At 43.0% G+C, this 16477-nt stretch overlaps 1 protein-coding gene across 4 annotated transcripts in view; it reads right to left on the reverse strand.

The window, feature by feature from the left end:
• Nucleotides 1–16477, reverse strand: part of LOC147029149 (uncharacterized) — a 141610-nt gene that overhangs the window by 95405 nt on the left and 29728 nt on the right. For 3 of the 4 annotated variants that reach the window (XR_015056807.1, XM_085876281.1, XM_085876284.1), the window contains exons 2-3: nucleotides 7913–8345; nucleotides 5882–6016 (exon numbers count right to left, since the gene is read on the reverse strand). Coding sequence is in view for 3 of the 4 variants with exons in the window: in XM_085876281.1 (XP_085732407.1) it covers nucleotides 5882–6016; nucleotides 7913–8333 (556 nt within the window). In the remaining variant the exon portion in view is untranslated. The remainder of the gene's footprint in view (nucleotides 1–5881; nucleotides 6017–7912; nucleotides 8346–16477) is intronic. The other variant, XM_085876283.1, reaches the window with a different exon arrangement.

A 16477-nucleotide genomic window follows, 5' to 3' on the forward strand; every position in this document is an offset into this window, starting at 1 on the left:
TTCTTCTCACTCACTTTTAATGATTTGAATCTTTTTTGCCAATCACAAAGTGTGAAAAAGCCTGAGTGTCGATTTCAATTTTCACAGTGACGTCACATCTGCACGCCGCCTTCATCCAAATGGCTGCTTCACACGGAGAAACAGTGCATCCCGAGCTCAGATTCTGATACCGATTCCACCATTTTCAGAAACTCTGAAGGTTCTCAGAATATTGAAACTGACATGTAGGTTAGTGGAAAAACGATTGGAGACAAAATTATTGATGGAATCTCTTTCAGGGGAATTATGGAGCCGAATCGTTTCAAGCCTTGTGCGACAGTTTCAGAGCAATAATGCGGAAGTGAAGATGGAGGTGTTATAAAGATAAAACGTTGGTCACATGTTAACGGCAGCTTGATCGGTTTTTCTTCATGTTCAATTGACGGTTGAGAAGGGAGGGATTTTGTGTTCAGTGATAAATCGGTTTATGTATTAAATCAAGCAGAAATACCCCTTATCGCTCGACAGGACAGATAAAATGGGTGACATGCTTTGCTTAACTGTCGCCGGCTGACGAGTTGTCTTGTCTGTTCTGGGATTGTCCTGTTTCATCATTTCCCCAGACACAATTTGTGTCTGTGCCATGTCCATGAGATGTTGATGTCAATGTCTGGCCCCCATGGAGGGGGTCGTGTTGCTTCGGCAGAGAGGTGGTGTTGGGTGCTGTTGGGGGTGATAGTTCTGGGGGATGGTGAAGGGGTGGGGGTACCCTAAACGTTTTACCATCCTCTGTCAATTCCTCTCGGAGGATTCGATGGTATACGTTCTCTCCACCACATGTAGATGGTGGTTCATCTGATTTGTGGAAATGTGATGATAATATATAATTATTTACAGGTATTCTTGCATAACTGCCAGGAAATAGCAACAGATGTTTCATTCAACGCTCAAGTTGTCTGTGTGCATGTGCCGGTAGGTGGGAAGAGATGGTGCTCGTTTTGAGCAACGACTATTTCTTTCATGTGATCATCCTCTCAATTGTGGCAGACAACCACAAGATCTCACCATCACTTTTGTTTCACAACAGTGCTCTGCAACATGTTTTGAACACAAAAGCAAACATTTTGTCAGTCCGATCCACACTCAGGTATTTCGGACAAACCTTGTACAATTTCGAGCATACTTGGGGTGTTTCAGGCATTGGTGTGGCATGAAACCTTAGTTTATATTACCACACACACCAAGGACAAATCGACTCGGAAAACTTGTTTTTTTTGTGTGTACAATGTCGAGTCTCGTATGAAAGCTATCACACAGAATGTACAACAAAGGGAGCAGGAGACAAGAGGGGTGGGAGAGGGAAGGACAAAATGGTGGGAAAAAGACAAGCGATCTCTGGGAGAGGGATTGGGTGGGGTTCACAGTGTAAACAAGATGGACAAGACAGGAACTTTTAGGTCCTGAAACGACAGGGACTTTCAGGAAGGAAAGCAGAGAATTTGAAATGAAGGTGAGCAGTGATTCTTAATATTGAGAGTTTTTCGAGAAGGGAGTTGCTGGGGGACCTTCAGCACCCTGTGGAAAAAGAGGTGGGGTGGGGGGGAGGGACATATCGCAGACAAAGCAGGAGGAGATTCTGGAAGACAAAGTCCCCCAAAATGCCTGCGGTCAGACAGTGAGAGACCGAAAGACTCAGCCTCATCTTGGGATATACCAATGATCCGACGTGCCTTGGTTTCCATGGCATGAATCCGGGAAAGCTGAGAGGCAGGAGCACAACCCATCGGGGAGAGCAACACTTTATGAGGCTGCAGACAAAAGCTTTGGTTGTGGTCAGAAGCTCACGTGTGCCAAGGAAGAACTTTGCACGATTGAGGATGCTCGGTCAGCGATTGGCTTCGGAGACCAGTTTGGAAATGTGGCTTTCCCATCAAAGATCATGGCAGATAGTGAGACCCAGAAGCTTGAATGAAAGGACTTCCTCTGGAGGATTGTTCAGAAAGTAGATGGGGGGGGGGGGGTTCCAGATGGTCCTTTTGGAGAGACATTGTGAGAGTGTGGCATTTGTCAGGATTGAAAGACATGTTCCACATGTTGGACCACCTGGTGATTTTATCCATATCTGCAGAGTGTGAAGAGGCTGCTGCTTGCCGATCTGAGGGATGACAGATGATACGGCAGAGGTTGGAGTCATCACAAATCAGCAAGGAGATAGAGGGTTTTCCGGAGTCAGAGAGATCATTGATGAAAACGAGAAAAAGAACAGGGCCCAGAACGCTGCCTTGAGGAACTCCAGCCTGGACAGGAAGAGGGGATGAGAGAACTCCATTTCAGGCCACACGTTGGCTGTGACAGGAGAGGAAGTCTTTCGAGCCATGAGTGGAGATGGCCGTGGATACCACAGGAAGAGAGTTTGGTGAGCAGGGCAGGGTGCCAGACCCCATCGAAAGCACGTGATATGTCGAGGGAGATGGCTCTGATTTCATGTCTGACATTGAGGATCTCCATCCATTGTTGGGAGAGCAGAAGCAGAATATCCAGGGAAGAGTAACGTGGTCTGAATCGAAATTGATTATTGGAAATCAAGCCATTGGAGAGGAGGAAAGATTTAATGTCTGAAGTGATGATGGATTTCATAACCTTGTTGATGATTGGGAGAAGGCTGCTCCGTCTGTCGTTGCAGGGATCTGTTTTTGCACCTTTTTTCTGCAGAGCGGTAATGTTTGCTGATTTCCAAGCAGATGGCAGATGACCATGAATAAATAAGAGGGTGAACAGAATGGAGAGAGGGTGAGCAAGAGCAGCAGAGCAGGTTTTTACGAAACGTGGGCTCATGCAGTCTGGACAGGTTGCAGAATCTGAGTCGAGGTTTGACAGCAAGCTCTCCTCCTTGTCAGGAGAAAAGGACACAGAGTCCATCAACAGCTCGGTGCGACTGGATGAGATGGGTTACAGAAAGCGATGGGTTTGGGACACAAGATTTCGAAGCAAATATGGAGTTTCAGCCTTTTCACGTGCAGTGTGAAATTGAAAATTATTCGTCGTTTGAGTTGAATCATCTCGAGATGTAACCTGGTGACAGTTCGGACATGGCAAAACTGAAAAAGAAGATTTTGACCTTTCCTTGGAAATTTACCCATTTTATAATATGGAAATCAGAAAAAGACATTTCTATTTTGGAGAGTATCAAGGGTTGGATTTGCATTGAGGTGATCCTTTCATTTCTGTAAAAGTGCATCTTGGACTGTTAATGTCAAACTTTTACAAGATGTACATTTTTAAAACACCTTCAGACTGGTTTAGGAAATATTATACAAACAGGTTTTCTCTTTCAATCTTTGAAAGTGGTGGATCTCCACAAAATACCAAATTCATACATTATGCCAACAATATTGTATATTGTATGCAACGAACATTACATCTGGTTTGATGTTCTTTTCAAGCAGACACACTGAACTGTCAACAAGAATCTGGAAATTATTGTGGATTCTGGGAAGGATTCTGGGATATTCTGGGACCTGCAATTGTTGAGATTTTTTTTCAGCAGAGTTCAAGGTTAATTTCCCCAATCTTGAGGGTTGTCGTCTTGTGTCTCCTCCCCAAGGAAGGGGATTTGCAGCAGATTCAAATTGACAGCCTGTGTCATTGCTTAACACCAACGATAGAATAATGTTTAAAGTGCTCACAATGCATCCAAATAAAAAAATTAAAAAGTCATCTCTCGACTAATTGTAAATGCCCAAACGTTTCTCATTCCTGAGAGATACGTTTATGATCGTATATTTTGGTGAGACTTATTTACCATTGGTCAAACTGCATCTCCTCGTTTTGGGTTGCTATTCCGAAATCAGGAGAAAATCATTTCAGAGTGTGTATCACTCCTTCTCATATGGAACTCATACAAAAACAGGATTTGCAAAAAAAATTATAAATAAAATAAATAAATGCATCATGCCCTGCGAAAAGTAAATAATAGCCTGTGTCATCCCTTCCCCTTTCAGAGATGCATCCGTCAGGGCTGTCCACTCAGGAATCTTGTGCACACTTTTTCAGTGAACCCTCATTGGCTCTTCTGAATCCCTCTTTCTCTGAGTTGTCTTTGTCAAGTAATTCTAAAATTGTTCCTTCACCTTTTGCCGATATCATCTGTGTTGCGAAAGATGTTTTTATGTTGTCTTGTCTTGCCGATTTTGAGTTTGCCTCATCTGCAAGAGTAAATCGGAACAACAGTACAACTCTTTGGCTGTGCTTGAATAATTTTATGTAATTGCTGAAAAAAAATTCTGGTTTGAATGCAGATTTGGATCTTCACCAAAATCGAACCAAATTGTCACAGTCACACACCCAACTTGTCGAACAAGTTTCTTCCGAATCAATCCACAACTTGATAAGGTGTCAACCTGTGTCTCGTTTTTGCTCCATCTCTCAATGCTGAAGAAGGTTTTTCAACCACACTGCCTCACAAAACGAGCTAATTTGAGTCTGTATGATGTCTCATAAATGAAGAAGATAGAAGTACATCTGGCACTTGGCCAAGGCTTCAGATTTTGGGACACTCACGAGGCTGTACTGTCAAAATGAAACGTCCCAGAAGATAAAGCAAATGGATTCACATTTGTACATGTGGCATCTGAAAATAATGTTTCTTGCTTTAAAACATCATATCTTATAGTCTCCGATTATCTATGTAACAAAGCAAGAGTGTCTGTCTGTCTGTCTGTCTGTCTGTCTATCTGTCCCTGAACTACTCCCTCAGTTTTAGGGATAGCCACACCAAACCTTCTGTGGAACATTATGGGGTCCCAGTCGGTGTTCTCACGTGGGTGGGAGTTTTCATGAATACCTCAACACAAAGACGATTTTGAGTTTTGATCTGTACGAAGATCCTCTCAATCAGGATATAACGTCAGAGTGGCGTTTGCCGTCGTAACAGTATTTTGTTAAATTAATGGAGTTGTATTATGTTGCTGTTTGAATGAAAATATAGAGAGCTTGAGTTTAAAGCAGAACGAGATAAATGTGAGGAATTCCACCAGTGACATTCCTGGATTCGGCATTTGTCGTTTCGTCATTTTTTTTGGCCAAGTCCTTCGTCAACTGGCTTTCCAGTCCTTCCCTTGCAGAGCACGGGTACCTCACTCGTTTAAAATAAAATAATTACATCTCGTCATTTTTGACTGGCTTTGATGATAGTTTTAGAAAAGACCAAAATAAGGCAGCTGGCCCTTTAAACTTGGCCAACTGTGCTGAAGCATCTGGGACTCAGCTCGTGGGTACCGCACATCATCATGGAATTAAACTGGGAAACAGCAAAAACAATATAAATGTTAAAATGTTGAAGTGTGCTGAATGAGAGCTTTAAAAACAATTCCCTTCAACGAGATCAAGCAATTTTGTCCTCGTGTTTCTTGTTGTCCTTCAGCAAGTCATTCGCCAAGGAAATCATGACTGCAAGTTGTATTTAAAAAAATAAAATAAAAAGGGATATCTGAACTTTTGCCATTTTTACAAAAAGTGGGGATGAAATATATATATATATATATATATATATATATATATATATATATATATATATATATATATATATATATATATATATATATATTTCAGGGAATGGCAAAATTAGGAGCAGGGTTGAGGGAATGGGGGAGGGAAGAAAGGGAATTTGGGGTAATAGGATGAAAGAGAAGGAAGAAGAGGATGTAAGAGGAATCTGGACTGCAATGCAAACAAACTTTATAACATTGAGGAGCAAATGTTCCAGCTGGAGCCAAAATGGAATTATTTTCCCCACAAACTTTGAACAACTTTCCTGCCATTATGCAAGATGTGCCTGACACAGAACATGAAACAAAAGACATATCTCAACATCACACAGCACTTTGTGTTATGTTATACAAACCTGGAACAAGAAGAGAAGCACTGCTGGATTCTTGCGTTGATGCATCGTTTGACTCTTTCATCGGAACAGATGAGTTCAAAAGGTTTTGAGGAATGTCCATTTGGAAACTTGTTCCCTCTTCCAGATCACCTTCACCTGCATACAAGTCGACATTTCACCCAACACTGCACTGAGGGGGTCGTTGTTCAAACTGCAGTTGATGAAGTTTAGTTTACAACTCTGCAGGGCGTTCAAGGTCCACCAGCAACCCCTTTCTGGTCGAACTTCCAAAATCCCGAATCACTGCTCACCTTTATTCTTTCATTCCTCTTTTTCCCCACCTTTGGAACAAACTCCCAACACACTGTTCAATCCCACTTTTCCCTCCAGGTCTTCAAAACAGATGTTCACGATCATCTCTCATCTTCCCTCATCAATAACCACGATCTTTTCTTCCCCCATTAATCCACATCCTTCATATTCACTGCACTCCTTCCATCTTCTTTACCCCATGTTCCCCACCCCATCCCGCTCCCTTCCACAGATTTCCTCATGTGTCTATTCCCCCATTGTTTTCTGCTTCCCTCTCCTGTCTCCTGCTCTCCTTGTTACACCTTCTGTGTGTTTGCTCTCATGCGAGCTTTGCCATTATATTGATTTTCAAATAAAATGAAATAAAACAAAACTCAGACCTTGATTTAGATTTCAATAAAAAATTTCAGATTTAAATGGATTCTTCTTTTTGGAACAAAGACAGAGTTGTTAAAAAATATTTTAAAAATCCACATTTTATGAGTTTTATCATGTTTTGGGGTCTTGTTAACCTTGTTATAACTTTAACTTTCTCGAGACAGTGAAGTTCGCTGTCTTTTCGGTGCACCAGCATGAGCCGAGATGACAACGTGTAACGTGTATTGCGGACGGCCCATGCAGGGGCTGATCCGAGGATCTCATCAAACCGTCTGATCGGTTGTCGCGACATGCGGCATCTACAAAAGGCAGAGATTTAATCAACGTGAGCTGATGAATCAGTCTTACTGGGAATTCCTCATTCATGGGACAATGTGTTAAGTTCCAATCCTCATCACGGACGGAGCTCAGCGGTTTCGATTAACAAGAAGGGCAATCAGAGATTTCAGACCCTCGCCAGGACTTGTTTTCTGTTTATTTGTTTCGTGAATTTTGGGCTATGTTAATGGACTTGTGCGTTACATCATTAATAACATATAACCAGAACTACCACTTTATAACTGCTGGCAATAATGATCGGGTGTCAAGACTTCCCACTTTGATCTGACATTTTACAATGACCCTTGACGTTTATTTTTATTCAAATGAATTCAGAATGGGAATAAAATAAATTAAATTCAAATCAAATCGAAGATAAAATCCTGCATTTAAAGTACTGCATTGGAGTCATCAAAAGGAAACCAAACAAGCAAAAAGCAAGGACGAAGTCATCAGGTGGAACATGGATGGGATTCCAGTTTCAGCTGTTCTTTCTCTCCCCTCAAACCCAACAATGCTTAAGTGAGCCACGTTGGAAAAAAAAAAGTAATAATATAAAAATAAACAACCCAGATTCAAAAATATATAATAATAAAATTCCGGCAGCCAAACCATGTGTCCGATCAGGTTGAAATTTAAAACGTATATTCCCATCACCACTCGACAATTGTGAATTTTCATGTCAATTGATATGCCTGGTGTTGGCTTAATGATTGGGGTGGTCGGCATGGCATCCGAGGATCCTGAGTTCAAATCCCACTCAGCTGTTCAATTAATTCCAGGTGGGGTTGACTCTGCCCATCATCTGTCCGAGGTTGGCAAAATGAGTGCGAGCTTGCTGGTATCCTGTGTCGGAGTGGTGACCCGTCCAGGATTGTGCACAATAGCCATGGAGACTGCTTCAGCAGCACCAACATTCAAGTCCACATTCATGTTCAACAATACGAAATTGTTTCAAAGGAGATTGTACAAGTTACAAAAACTAAAAAGGTTGATGGAAGATCAAGGTATTTATTGACATGCAAGTATAAAATAGTGACATACCAGACTTGGGTGTTGATCCATCATCCTGATGGTGGAGGTGGCAGACATCACTGAGAGAAATTCCAATGAAGCCAGGAACGTTTTCCAGCTGCACATTTTGGAATCCAATGAAGTTTTGACAGAAACTGGAAAGTTCTCGAACAACATTCTCCAAGTTAACGAACAGACTTCCCAACAGAGGAGAGCCCGCGAGCCGCACAACCTGCGGCTTCAAAAAAGATTTCACAAATTTGCAGAAGTCAGCATACATTGCAAATTTAAATTTCTCTTTGGCGAGAGAGAGGAGCTCTGTTCGCAATGAATCTGATTCTGTACAAGCTCGAAGCACCTTGTGAGTCTCAATTCCAAGCACATTGATCACTGCTTGGGCTGTTTCTGTTCTCAGGCCTTGTGTTTGGAGCCATTCCAAGAAGCTGTCCATTCCACCTATGACCTGCAAAGGGACACAAGCCTGATGTTATGTTACATGAATGTGTTTCTATTGTTGTGGTCGTGTCCTCGTCCCCATTTGAATCTGGCGAGACATTTAAAAATAACAGTAACGGTGGAGCGTTTTGAGGTCTTCCCCACCAAATGATGCTTCTCTGCTGTGATACTGTTTGGAGTGAAAGTCCAAATTGACCCAGAATTCTACAAAGTGCCAAATATGTCAAATACAAGTAAGGCTGAAGAGACTGATGTGTGACACAGTCCAGGTGTGTGGCATTGAATCACCACGGCCAAACAATCCCTTAAAGACATTTTTTTAAAATCACCCCAGAAGAACCACGACAACCATAATTCACCCCGAGGCCAGTCATATCTTGGAGTGCTGTTGTGGACTTGGGGTCGAGGCAGAGAAGACCACAAGAGGATCCTTCGAGACTCTCGAGAATCGCAGGGCGTCACACATGAATAACTTCCTGACGCAGAGGGTCATAAATCGACTGTTAATGCCAATAACTCGACCACGTGACTTTGGGTCCTCAGTCTGATGAATACCGGTTACCTTATGGTCACGTTTTCTAATTGTCACGTGACCTTATGGTCACGGACACACCCTCGGTGCACCTTGTTCAAACCAAATCACCTGTCCATATCAGTTGTAGCCGAGTGCAACTGCCCACGGACGTCCTGGCTAGAAAAACAGATCGTTGGAGGATAACGTCCCGGCTGGGCTCGGATGGGAACCACACTGGACCAATGAAGGAAAAGTTGAAAACAAGCTGTGAACATTTCTTCACGATTAAGCGAGGAAAGGTATTTGGCACAGCTAATGGGTTTATGATTATGTACAGCAGGGACAGCAAGGAATTCATGGGGTGCGACAAAAGGCAAGCAATTTACAAATGCAGACAGAGCAGACTTATCCCATTAGAACTGAACTTATGCAATCTTAACTGATGCGATGAGAGACGCCATCACACACACAAACTCGAGGAAGATCAGATTGCCAGAAAGAAGGAGAGTAGATGACGATTCACAGCCTCGCAATACCTGGCACGGTCGGCCGACTCACGCAACCCAGTACGCTTTGGGGGTGGAAGGAAGGAGAAATACTGGTGTAAAAGTTGTGGGAGTGGGAGGTGTAGTATGGTGCAATATGGGGGTGTGGTATCGTGCCAGAGGAAACTGTGATTGTGAATCAGTGGGATGCTCTTTTGTGCGTCCAAAGGGGATGAGATAGAGGGGTATAAACAGAGACAAGAGAGAAGATGCATGAGGCAAAGATCCCGTGTCTCGAGTTTCATAGGTCTGTGAGTGTAGCATGCACCTCAGTGGGACGCTCCGCTTGAGCGTTCCCACCTCAAGAGTCGGTGCCTTATCACCTGCTTCGTCACTTTGCCAGGGCTCATGGAAAAGAACGTCAGTCACACACCAACCACGAGTGTAGATCTAGCGACGGGCAGACGAGAAGCGGTGAAGAAGAGGGCGGAGCAGAGGTAAAAAATGAGGATGAGGCAGGCAGGCGAAAAAGAGGGCGAGGCAGGCAGGCGAAAAAAAGGGCGGATGGCTTCGCAATCCACCTTTAAAAAGCCCCAGATGAAGGGTGGGGTGACAACCCAAAGCGACGTGCTGTGACCCAAATTGCGCTTCCCTGTTGGGCAACAGCAGTTCCCCCAACACCTTGCCATCCTCCTTGGGCCAGAAGCGGTCTCATTTTCACATCCAGCGCGGCACGGCCCGGAGCTCTGCACCGAACTCCCGGACCGCTCTTCCCGCGACCCCCATCCCTCGCTGCCAATCCTGCTGTGTTCTGGCGATGGGATTGATACGACCCTCATCCAGTGTGCCCATCCGAGGCATTGCCAGCGAGATGTGGTTGGTACTGTGAACGTTCTTGGCTTTTCCCCACATCACGAGGTCCGAGTAACCCGAGCCGTGCAGCACGCCTCTGTTTAGTGTTGAGTTGTATCGATACAGAGGTACGAGGAGGCGCGGGATAATTTTTCCCAAGTGCGGAAGATGTAGGTGGTTGAGGTGGTGAGTTGTTGGGTGAGCGTGGGGTGAGCAATGTGAGACGCTGTTGTCAATTCGCACTCAGATTTGAAGTATAGGGCATGCCATGTGCGCGCCAGGCAGAGTCTTCCTTCTTGTTGCGATTTACTCACGGGAGGCTGCACGGGTGCTTGTTATTCATATTGTGTGTGTTTGCTTGCTTGCTTGATTTGATTTGTACCATGGATAAAAAAGGAAATGGTTGGAATGGAAATCAGTATTTCAGGGAAGATCGAGATACAATGCGACTTCGGAAAAAGACCCATGCAACACACTTCGTCCCGCTAATCCACTGGACATGAGGGGAAGATCTGTCTGCACAAAGACTGACGAAATAACTGCCTGGGGATCACTGTATGTTGGGAGCCATTGTCTCAGAGGCATGTGGTTTTGCAAAACCGCAACAGTATGAAAGTACTCCATCTGTAGGGATGTTATGGGAAAAATGGCTGTCCATTCAAATGTGGACATCATCATATGCTTCAAAACTCTGACAGAGTGAAATTGTAAGCAGTTAAAGCCATCCATTAAATCGGCAAAAGCACAGGGAAGGAAACAGATTCAATGGAGGATGTAATAAATCTCCACATATTCTGTCCCTTGTTGACAACATCTATGTATGAATATGTATGTGTACATATATATATATACACATATATACAGATATATATACACATATACATATACATATACATATATATATATATACATATATATATACATATATATATACATATATATATATATATATATATATATATATATATACATATATATACATATATATACATATATATACATATATATATATATACATATATATATATATATATATATATATATATAAATATATATACATATATATATATATACATATATATATATACACACATATACACATACATATACATATATATATATATATACACACATATACACATACATATACATATATATATATATATATATATATATATATATATATATATATATATATATATATATATATATATATATATATATATATGTGGGTGGTCCAAAAAAGTCTAAAAAAATAGAATGTTGCTCCACAAGTTTAAAATTCTTCTCATATGATCCAATAACGCGCATTTTTTTTTTAGCTTGATCGGAGGTGATTTTGAGGTCGCTCCATATGACGACTTTTAGTCTCATGACTTGAATAAATTAGGGTTTGGTCAGGTACGATTACTTCTGGATGTCCGAGGTGGAAATGGAGTGCATTTTCGAACTCTATGGGGTCGATTTACTCTAAGAAATGAGTGCACCGACATTGAATTCACTACCATTTCGAAAATATGACCAAAAACAAGATTTATCATTACTGGAGTTGAGTAACTTATCCTACTCATTTTGATATTTTCTAATCTATAATTAATTTGTTGTCTGTCTTCACATTTCTTCAAGTAAATCGATGCCACCGAGTTCGAAAATGCAGTCCATTTTCACCGAGGAAGTCCAGAAGTGCACGAATTCGCATCTCTGGCCCAAGCCGCACGTGTGGAGCCTGTGTTCTGAAGGAGCAGCTTGAGTGGAGAAGGGCGGAGTGCAGAGTACGAAGGTGGAGCAGTGGGCAGGGGCTCGAAGCAGGAGGTGAGGTCGACGTCGTGTGGACGGAGACGAGAAGAAGGATGCGGATAGTCAAGGCGAGATGTGGGCACATTCAAGAAGCAGGAAAACACCACGTGAAAACACCACTCCGAATCACACACAAGACGGAGGAGCTTCTCCGTCTTTTATAGAGCCCGGAGCCCAGGGGAGGAGACCATGCCGAATTTGATGGCATCGCCCGAATGGGGCGCTTTGATTGGCCTCGACCCCTCATGTGGTCCGCCAGCTTGGGCCGGGTTTCGGGAAGACGTTGGTGCAGCCTGCCCACCCTCCTGCAAAAGCGTACGTTACTTGCTGCACATGTCGGGTTTCAGATAGACGTTGGTGCAGCCCGCCCACCTTCCTGCGAAAGCGTTCGTGACTGATTTATCCCAGGAAATATCGGAGGGGAGGATACCGTGGAAGCTCAAAGCGACAGTCCAGCACCGAGCGCACATCGCGGATCATGCCTCAGAAAAGAAAAGAAATGAAATGGAGGAGAAAATGATTTAATAACCCGAACTATTAGACCATAGCAACACACTCCCTGTTGTCCCGCGAAACAAAATGAAGGGGTCTATCGACACGTATATTAATGGCATAACTATCTTGGAGCACCTCTCTGTTGAATGCATCATATGGTTACGAGAACCGCAACAATATATATATATATATATATATATATATATATATATATATATATATATATATATATATATATATATATATATATATATATATATATATATATATATATATATATATATATATATATATATATATATATATATATATATAGTGTTGTGGTTGACGAAATTCGCAAACCACCATTCAGGTCCTTTAGGTGAGATATCTCTGTAAGTATATGTGTAGTTAGTCCAAACCCGTTGTTTAGAGGGAATAAATGTCATTCATTCGGGCTGCGACCCTGCAGGATAGCCGTTTTTCTTTTACTATCTTTATTTTGGACCAGCCGCCATTACTACCACCACAACCACCACCAACCACGTCTCAACAGCCATCACACAACAACCGCAACGCCGCTTCACAACAACAGCCACGACCCTTGCCGTCACATCTCGGTCTCGTACAGGGCGCGCACCGAGCAGCGGGTGCAAAAACACCAGCCTTTCCGAGAAATCGGATCAAGAACGATTCACGCCCACTTCTGTTCCGTCCTATCAGCGAGCGTGGGGCGATTTGGCCCCGCCTCCAGGTGCGTCGGAGTATAATCGCTATATGCAGATTCGCGGATCAAAAATAATTCACGCCCACTTTTCCTCTGTCCAATGGGGAGCCAGCCAGAGGTGAAGGGTCGAAGGTGAAGGAGCGAAGCCCCGGGGGCTATAAAGGGCCGCGTTCGCTCGCCGACAAGGCAGTTGTTGAGGGAGTTTCTGAATCGGGAGAGAAAAAGAGTTTCTGAATCGCAATTGGACGGAGTTGAGAAGAGTGGAGAGTGGGAGAGTTGGAGAGTTGTGGCGGCGGCGAAGGCAGTCGAGAGGGCGCTCGTGTCAGAGTCGGGGAGCTGCGGAGAGGGGAGGCCGGTAACGCGACCGAGGTCGCGGTGGAGTCGCTCGTCGCGGGACCCAAGCCAGCGAGACAGAATCAGCAAAATCTACCAACGTGATGGCAAATTTCTATTTTGGAGAACAAGCCCCCTCCCCAACTGCCATAAATCCCCTTCAACCCTGATTTTCTAAATAGCATGAAAAAAACTTTGGTGCATCACAGGTGATGAAGGTTGCAGTCAAGTTTCATCAGAATTGTTTGTGTGGTATCTGAGAAGAAAGCAAATACATATTTTGGTGAGCAACCCCACCATTCACCCCTTCAGGTTGCAATTTTTTTGAATGCAGTGAACAAGTTTTGATAAATCATGGGTGATGAAGGTTGCGGTCAAGTTTCATCAGAATTGTACTGTATGTGTAGTTTCTGAGAACAAAACAAACAGTATTTTCGGGGGAAACCCCCATAGACCTCCTTCGGGGCCGAATTTTTCAATGCCATGAACAAACTTTGGGACAATCAAGGTGATGAAAGTTGTGGTAAAGTTTCATCGAAATTGTATGTGTATTTTTCAGAGAAATAGCAGCAAGTCTATATGGATGGACGGACGGACGGACGACACGCCATCCCATTAGCTCCTCAGAATGTAAACTGAAAATGAAAACACGTTCCATCCATGAAGCTGTCCAGTCAGCGAGTGAGTCCGTAAAGACTATATGTCATTTAATCACCTCCTGCAAGCCTGGTGTTCGCTTCTTGGTTAAGGTAGTTGTCTTGGGATCCGAGGGTTCTGAGCACGAGTCCCGTTGGCAAATGAAGCAACACCAGGTGGGATCGACTCAGCATGTCATCCTTCCCAGGTCAGCAAAATGAGTACTGGAAAACTGGTATCCTGCGTCACAGTGGTGAACCATCCAGGAGTGTGCCCAATAGCCCAGGAGACTGCTTCGGCAGCACCAACATGAAGTAAAGTATTGTCCCTATGGATGGATGGATGGACTGGTAGAGGGGCACAGCATCAGCGGTACAAACGTGCTCCATGAAATGATCACGACCTGGCAGCTTAGATGCAATATGGAAGAATAGCACAGAGAACGTCCTGTTTGAATGTTTGTTTTCGACTGAACTTACGTCGATTAGTTCGGTACGATTGGAATGTACCTTTCGACACTTTGGACTGCTGAGACTCCATTGACCAATGCAGACCATTTAAAACCCCTCAGACCTTCAAGACTCCAAAAGACCAGAAAGACGAAAAATACCCCGAGTACCACAAAAATCCAAAACACCCCGAGGACCCAAATATCCCTGAAGATGCTTTCGACCCTTTACACATTTCAGATAGATGAGGCAACTTCGACGCTTGACCACTTCGACCTTGTTATATCAGTACTCATAAATGTCAGTGTGTGTAAGTGTTTGTGTATGTGTCTGTGTTTGCGTCCTCAACTCCAAAATCATTCAACTTTCCATCCTCATACAGAAAACACCAAGGAAGTGCAAGAGTGAAAAATGGGTATTTGCGTTAAAAAACAACAACACCCCTTATGAAAATGATTAACTGCCATATTTAATTATATCCTTCGTCAGGTCATGCTCGGCCACCTCGCTCTCTGGGGTCGAAAGGCATTTCCTGGGTAACCTTGCTGGAGTCTGAAGCCATCGTGTTTTTTTGCCTGCATATGCAGCACAACCTGCCTTGACTTGGAACAGGCCGCAACGATTTCTTAACAATAAAGTTTTCTGCTTTATATTCCCCCCCCCACCACTTTACTCAATCATTTTATCGAAAGAATGCCTGTTCATCATTGCTCCGACTCGTTGTGCACATCGCTTTAGTAAGTGCGATAGTTTTCAAATAAGGAGCTTGGAGCGACTTCATGCATTATATCTGATACAATTTTCCACGATCTACTCTCACAAAGTAATTAAAGTATATCATCAAAATATTATTTCGGTTTTGAGGATCACGTATCATCTTCTGAGGTATCACTAAATAATCACGAATCACGGATATCGCTGATCAGGTATCACTAAATAATCACTAATATGACTTTGGTATCACTGATCAGGTATCACTAAATAAGTGTCAAAATCTTTTAATTTCAAGAAACGAGTGTTAAAACTAATCCGACACACCCATTTACTTTTAGCAAGCAAGGCTATGTTCCCTCCTTCTCCATCAATACACAAGAAAATGTGAAATGTTCAAAGCATTAAACTTATGTTTTTCTGCTCTTTGGAGAATTCCATCGAGTGAACAAAATTTTTTTCAGAACGTGCTAAAATTAACGAGCTTCATTAAGCGAAACGATTTAATGTATTCATTGTGAGACCTCGCACCGTGTCTCCAGAGGGACTGCCTTTCCATAGGGTCTGCCAGATGTGTGTCTATTTTCAGAGGTTTTGCGAGGTGTTTTCAGGGTATCAAAGTAAATCTAGTAAAAAACAAAAATGGACGTTTTAAAAAAAGTTATGTTTGTGCGGACCCTGAACCGACGTGACGCGTGCACGGACGAGCAGGCAAGATGGCGGATTATCTGCAATGTTTGTCACAGGAGATTGAACTTTGCGATGTCTCCAAGGTTGTTCTGCATTGAGCTGCAACTCTTTTGTGGATAAAGTCATTATTTGAACAAATTCAGATTATTTCATCAATTCCTGCATGCATGGTGAAGAGAAGCTTTAAAGTTAAAGGGATCCTTTATGATTTGCAGTGACAGCCTGGCCAACCATTCCATATCAAACGTTTAATTGGAGTTCTTGCAGGAGTGCTTAAGCCACTTGTTGAGTGTCTTACAATCGATAGTGGTGCCGCGCTGCGTCCTCATGGGGGAGTCGTTCACACACTTCACTGCGGAAGCTTTTGTTCGTGCTCCGTCACAGCTCAGGGTCGTTGTGAAATACTCCCAAGTTCCGAGTTGTTTGCCATCGTAACATGATTTCTGAATTACTGAGCCAAATATTATTTTT

Source organism: Eptatretus burgeri, chromosome 4 (genome assembly GCF_056783735.1).
Source record: "Eptatretus burgeri isolate ZD-2024b chromosome 4, Ebu_testis_v1, whole genome shotgun sequence".
In the NCBI taxonomy this organism is placed as follows: Eukaryota; Metazoa; Chordata; class Myxini; order Myxiniformes; family Myxinidae; genus Eptatretus; species Eptatretus burgeri.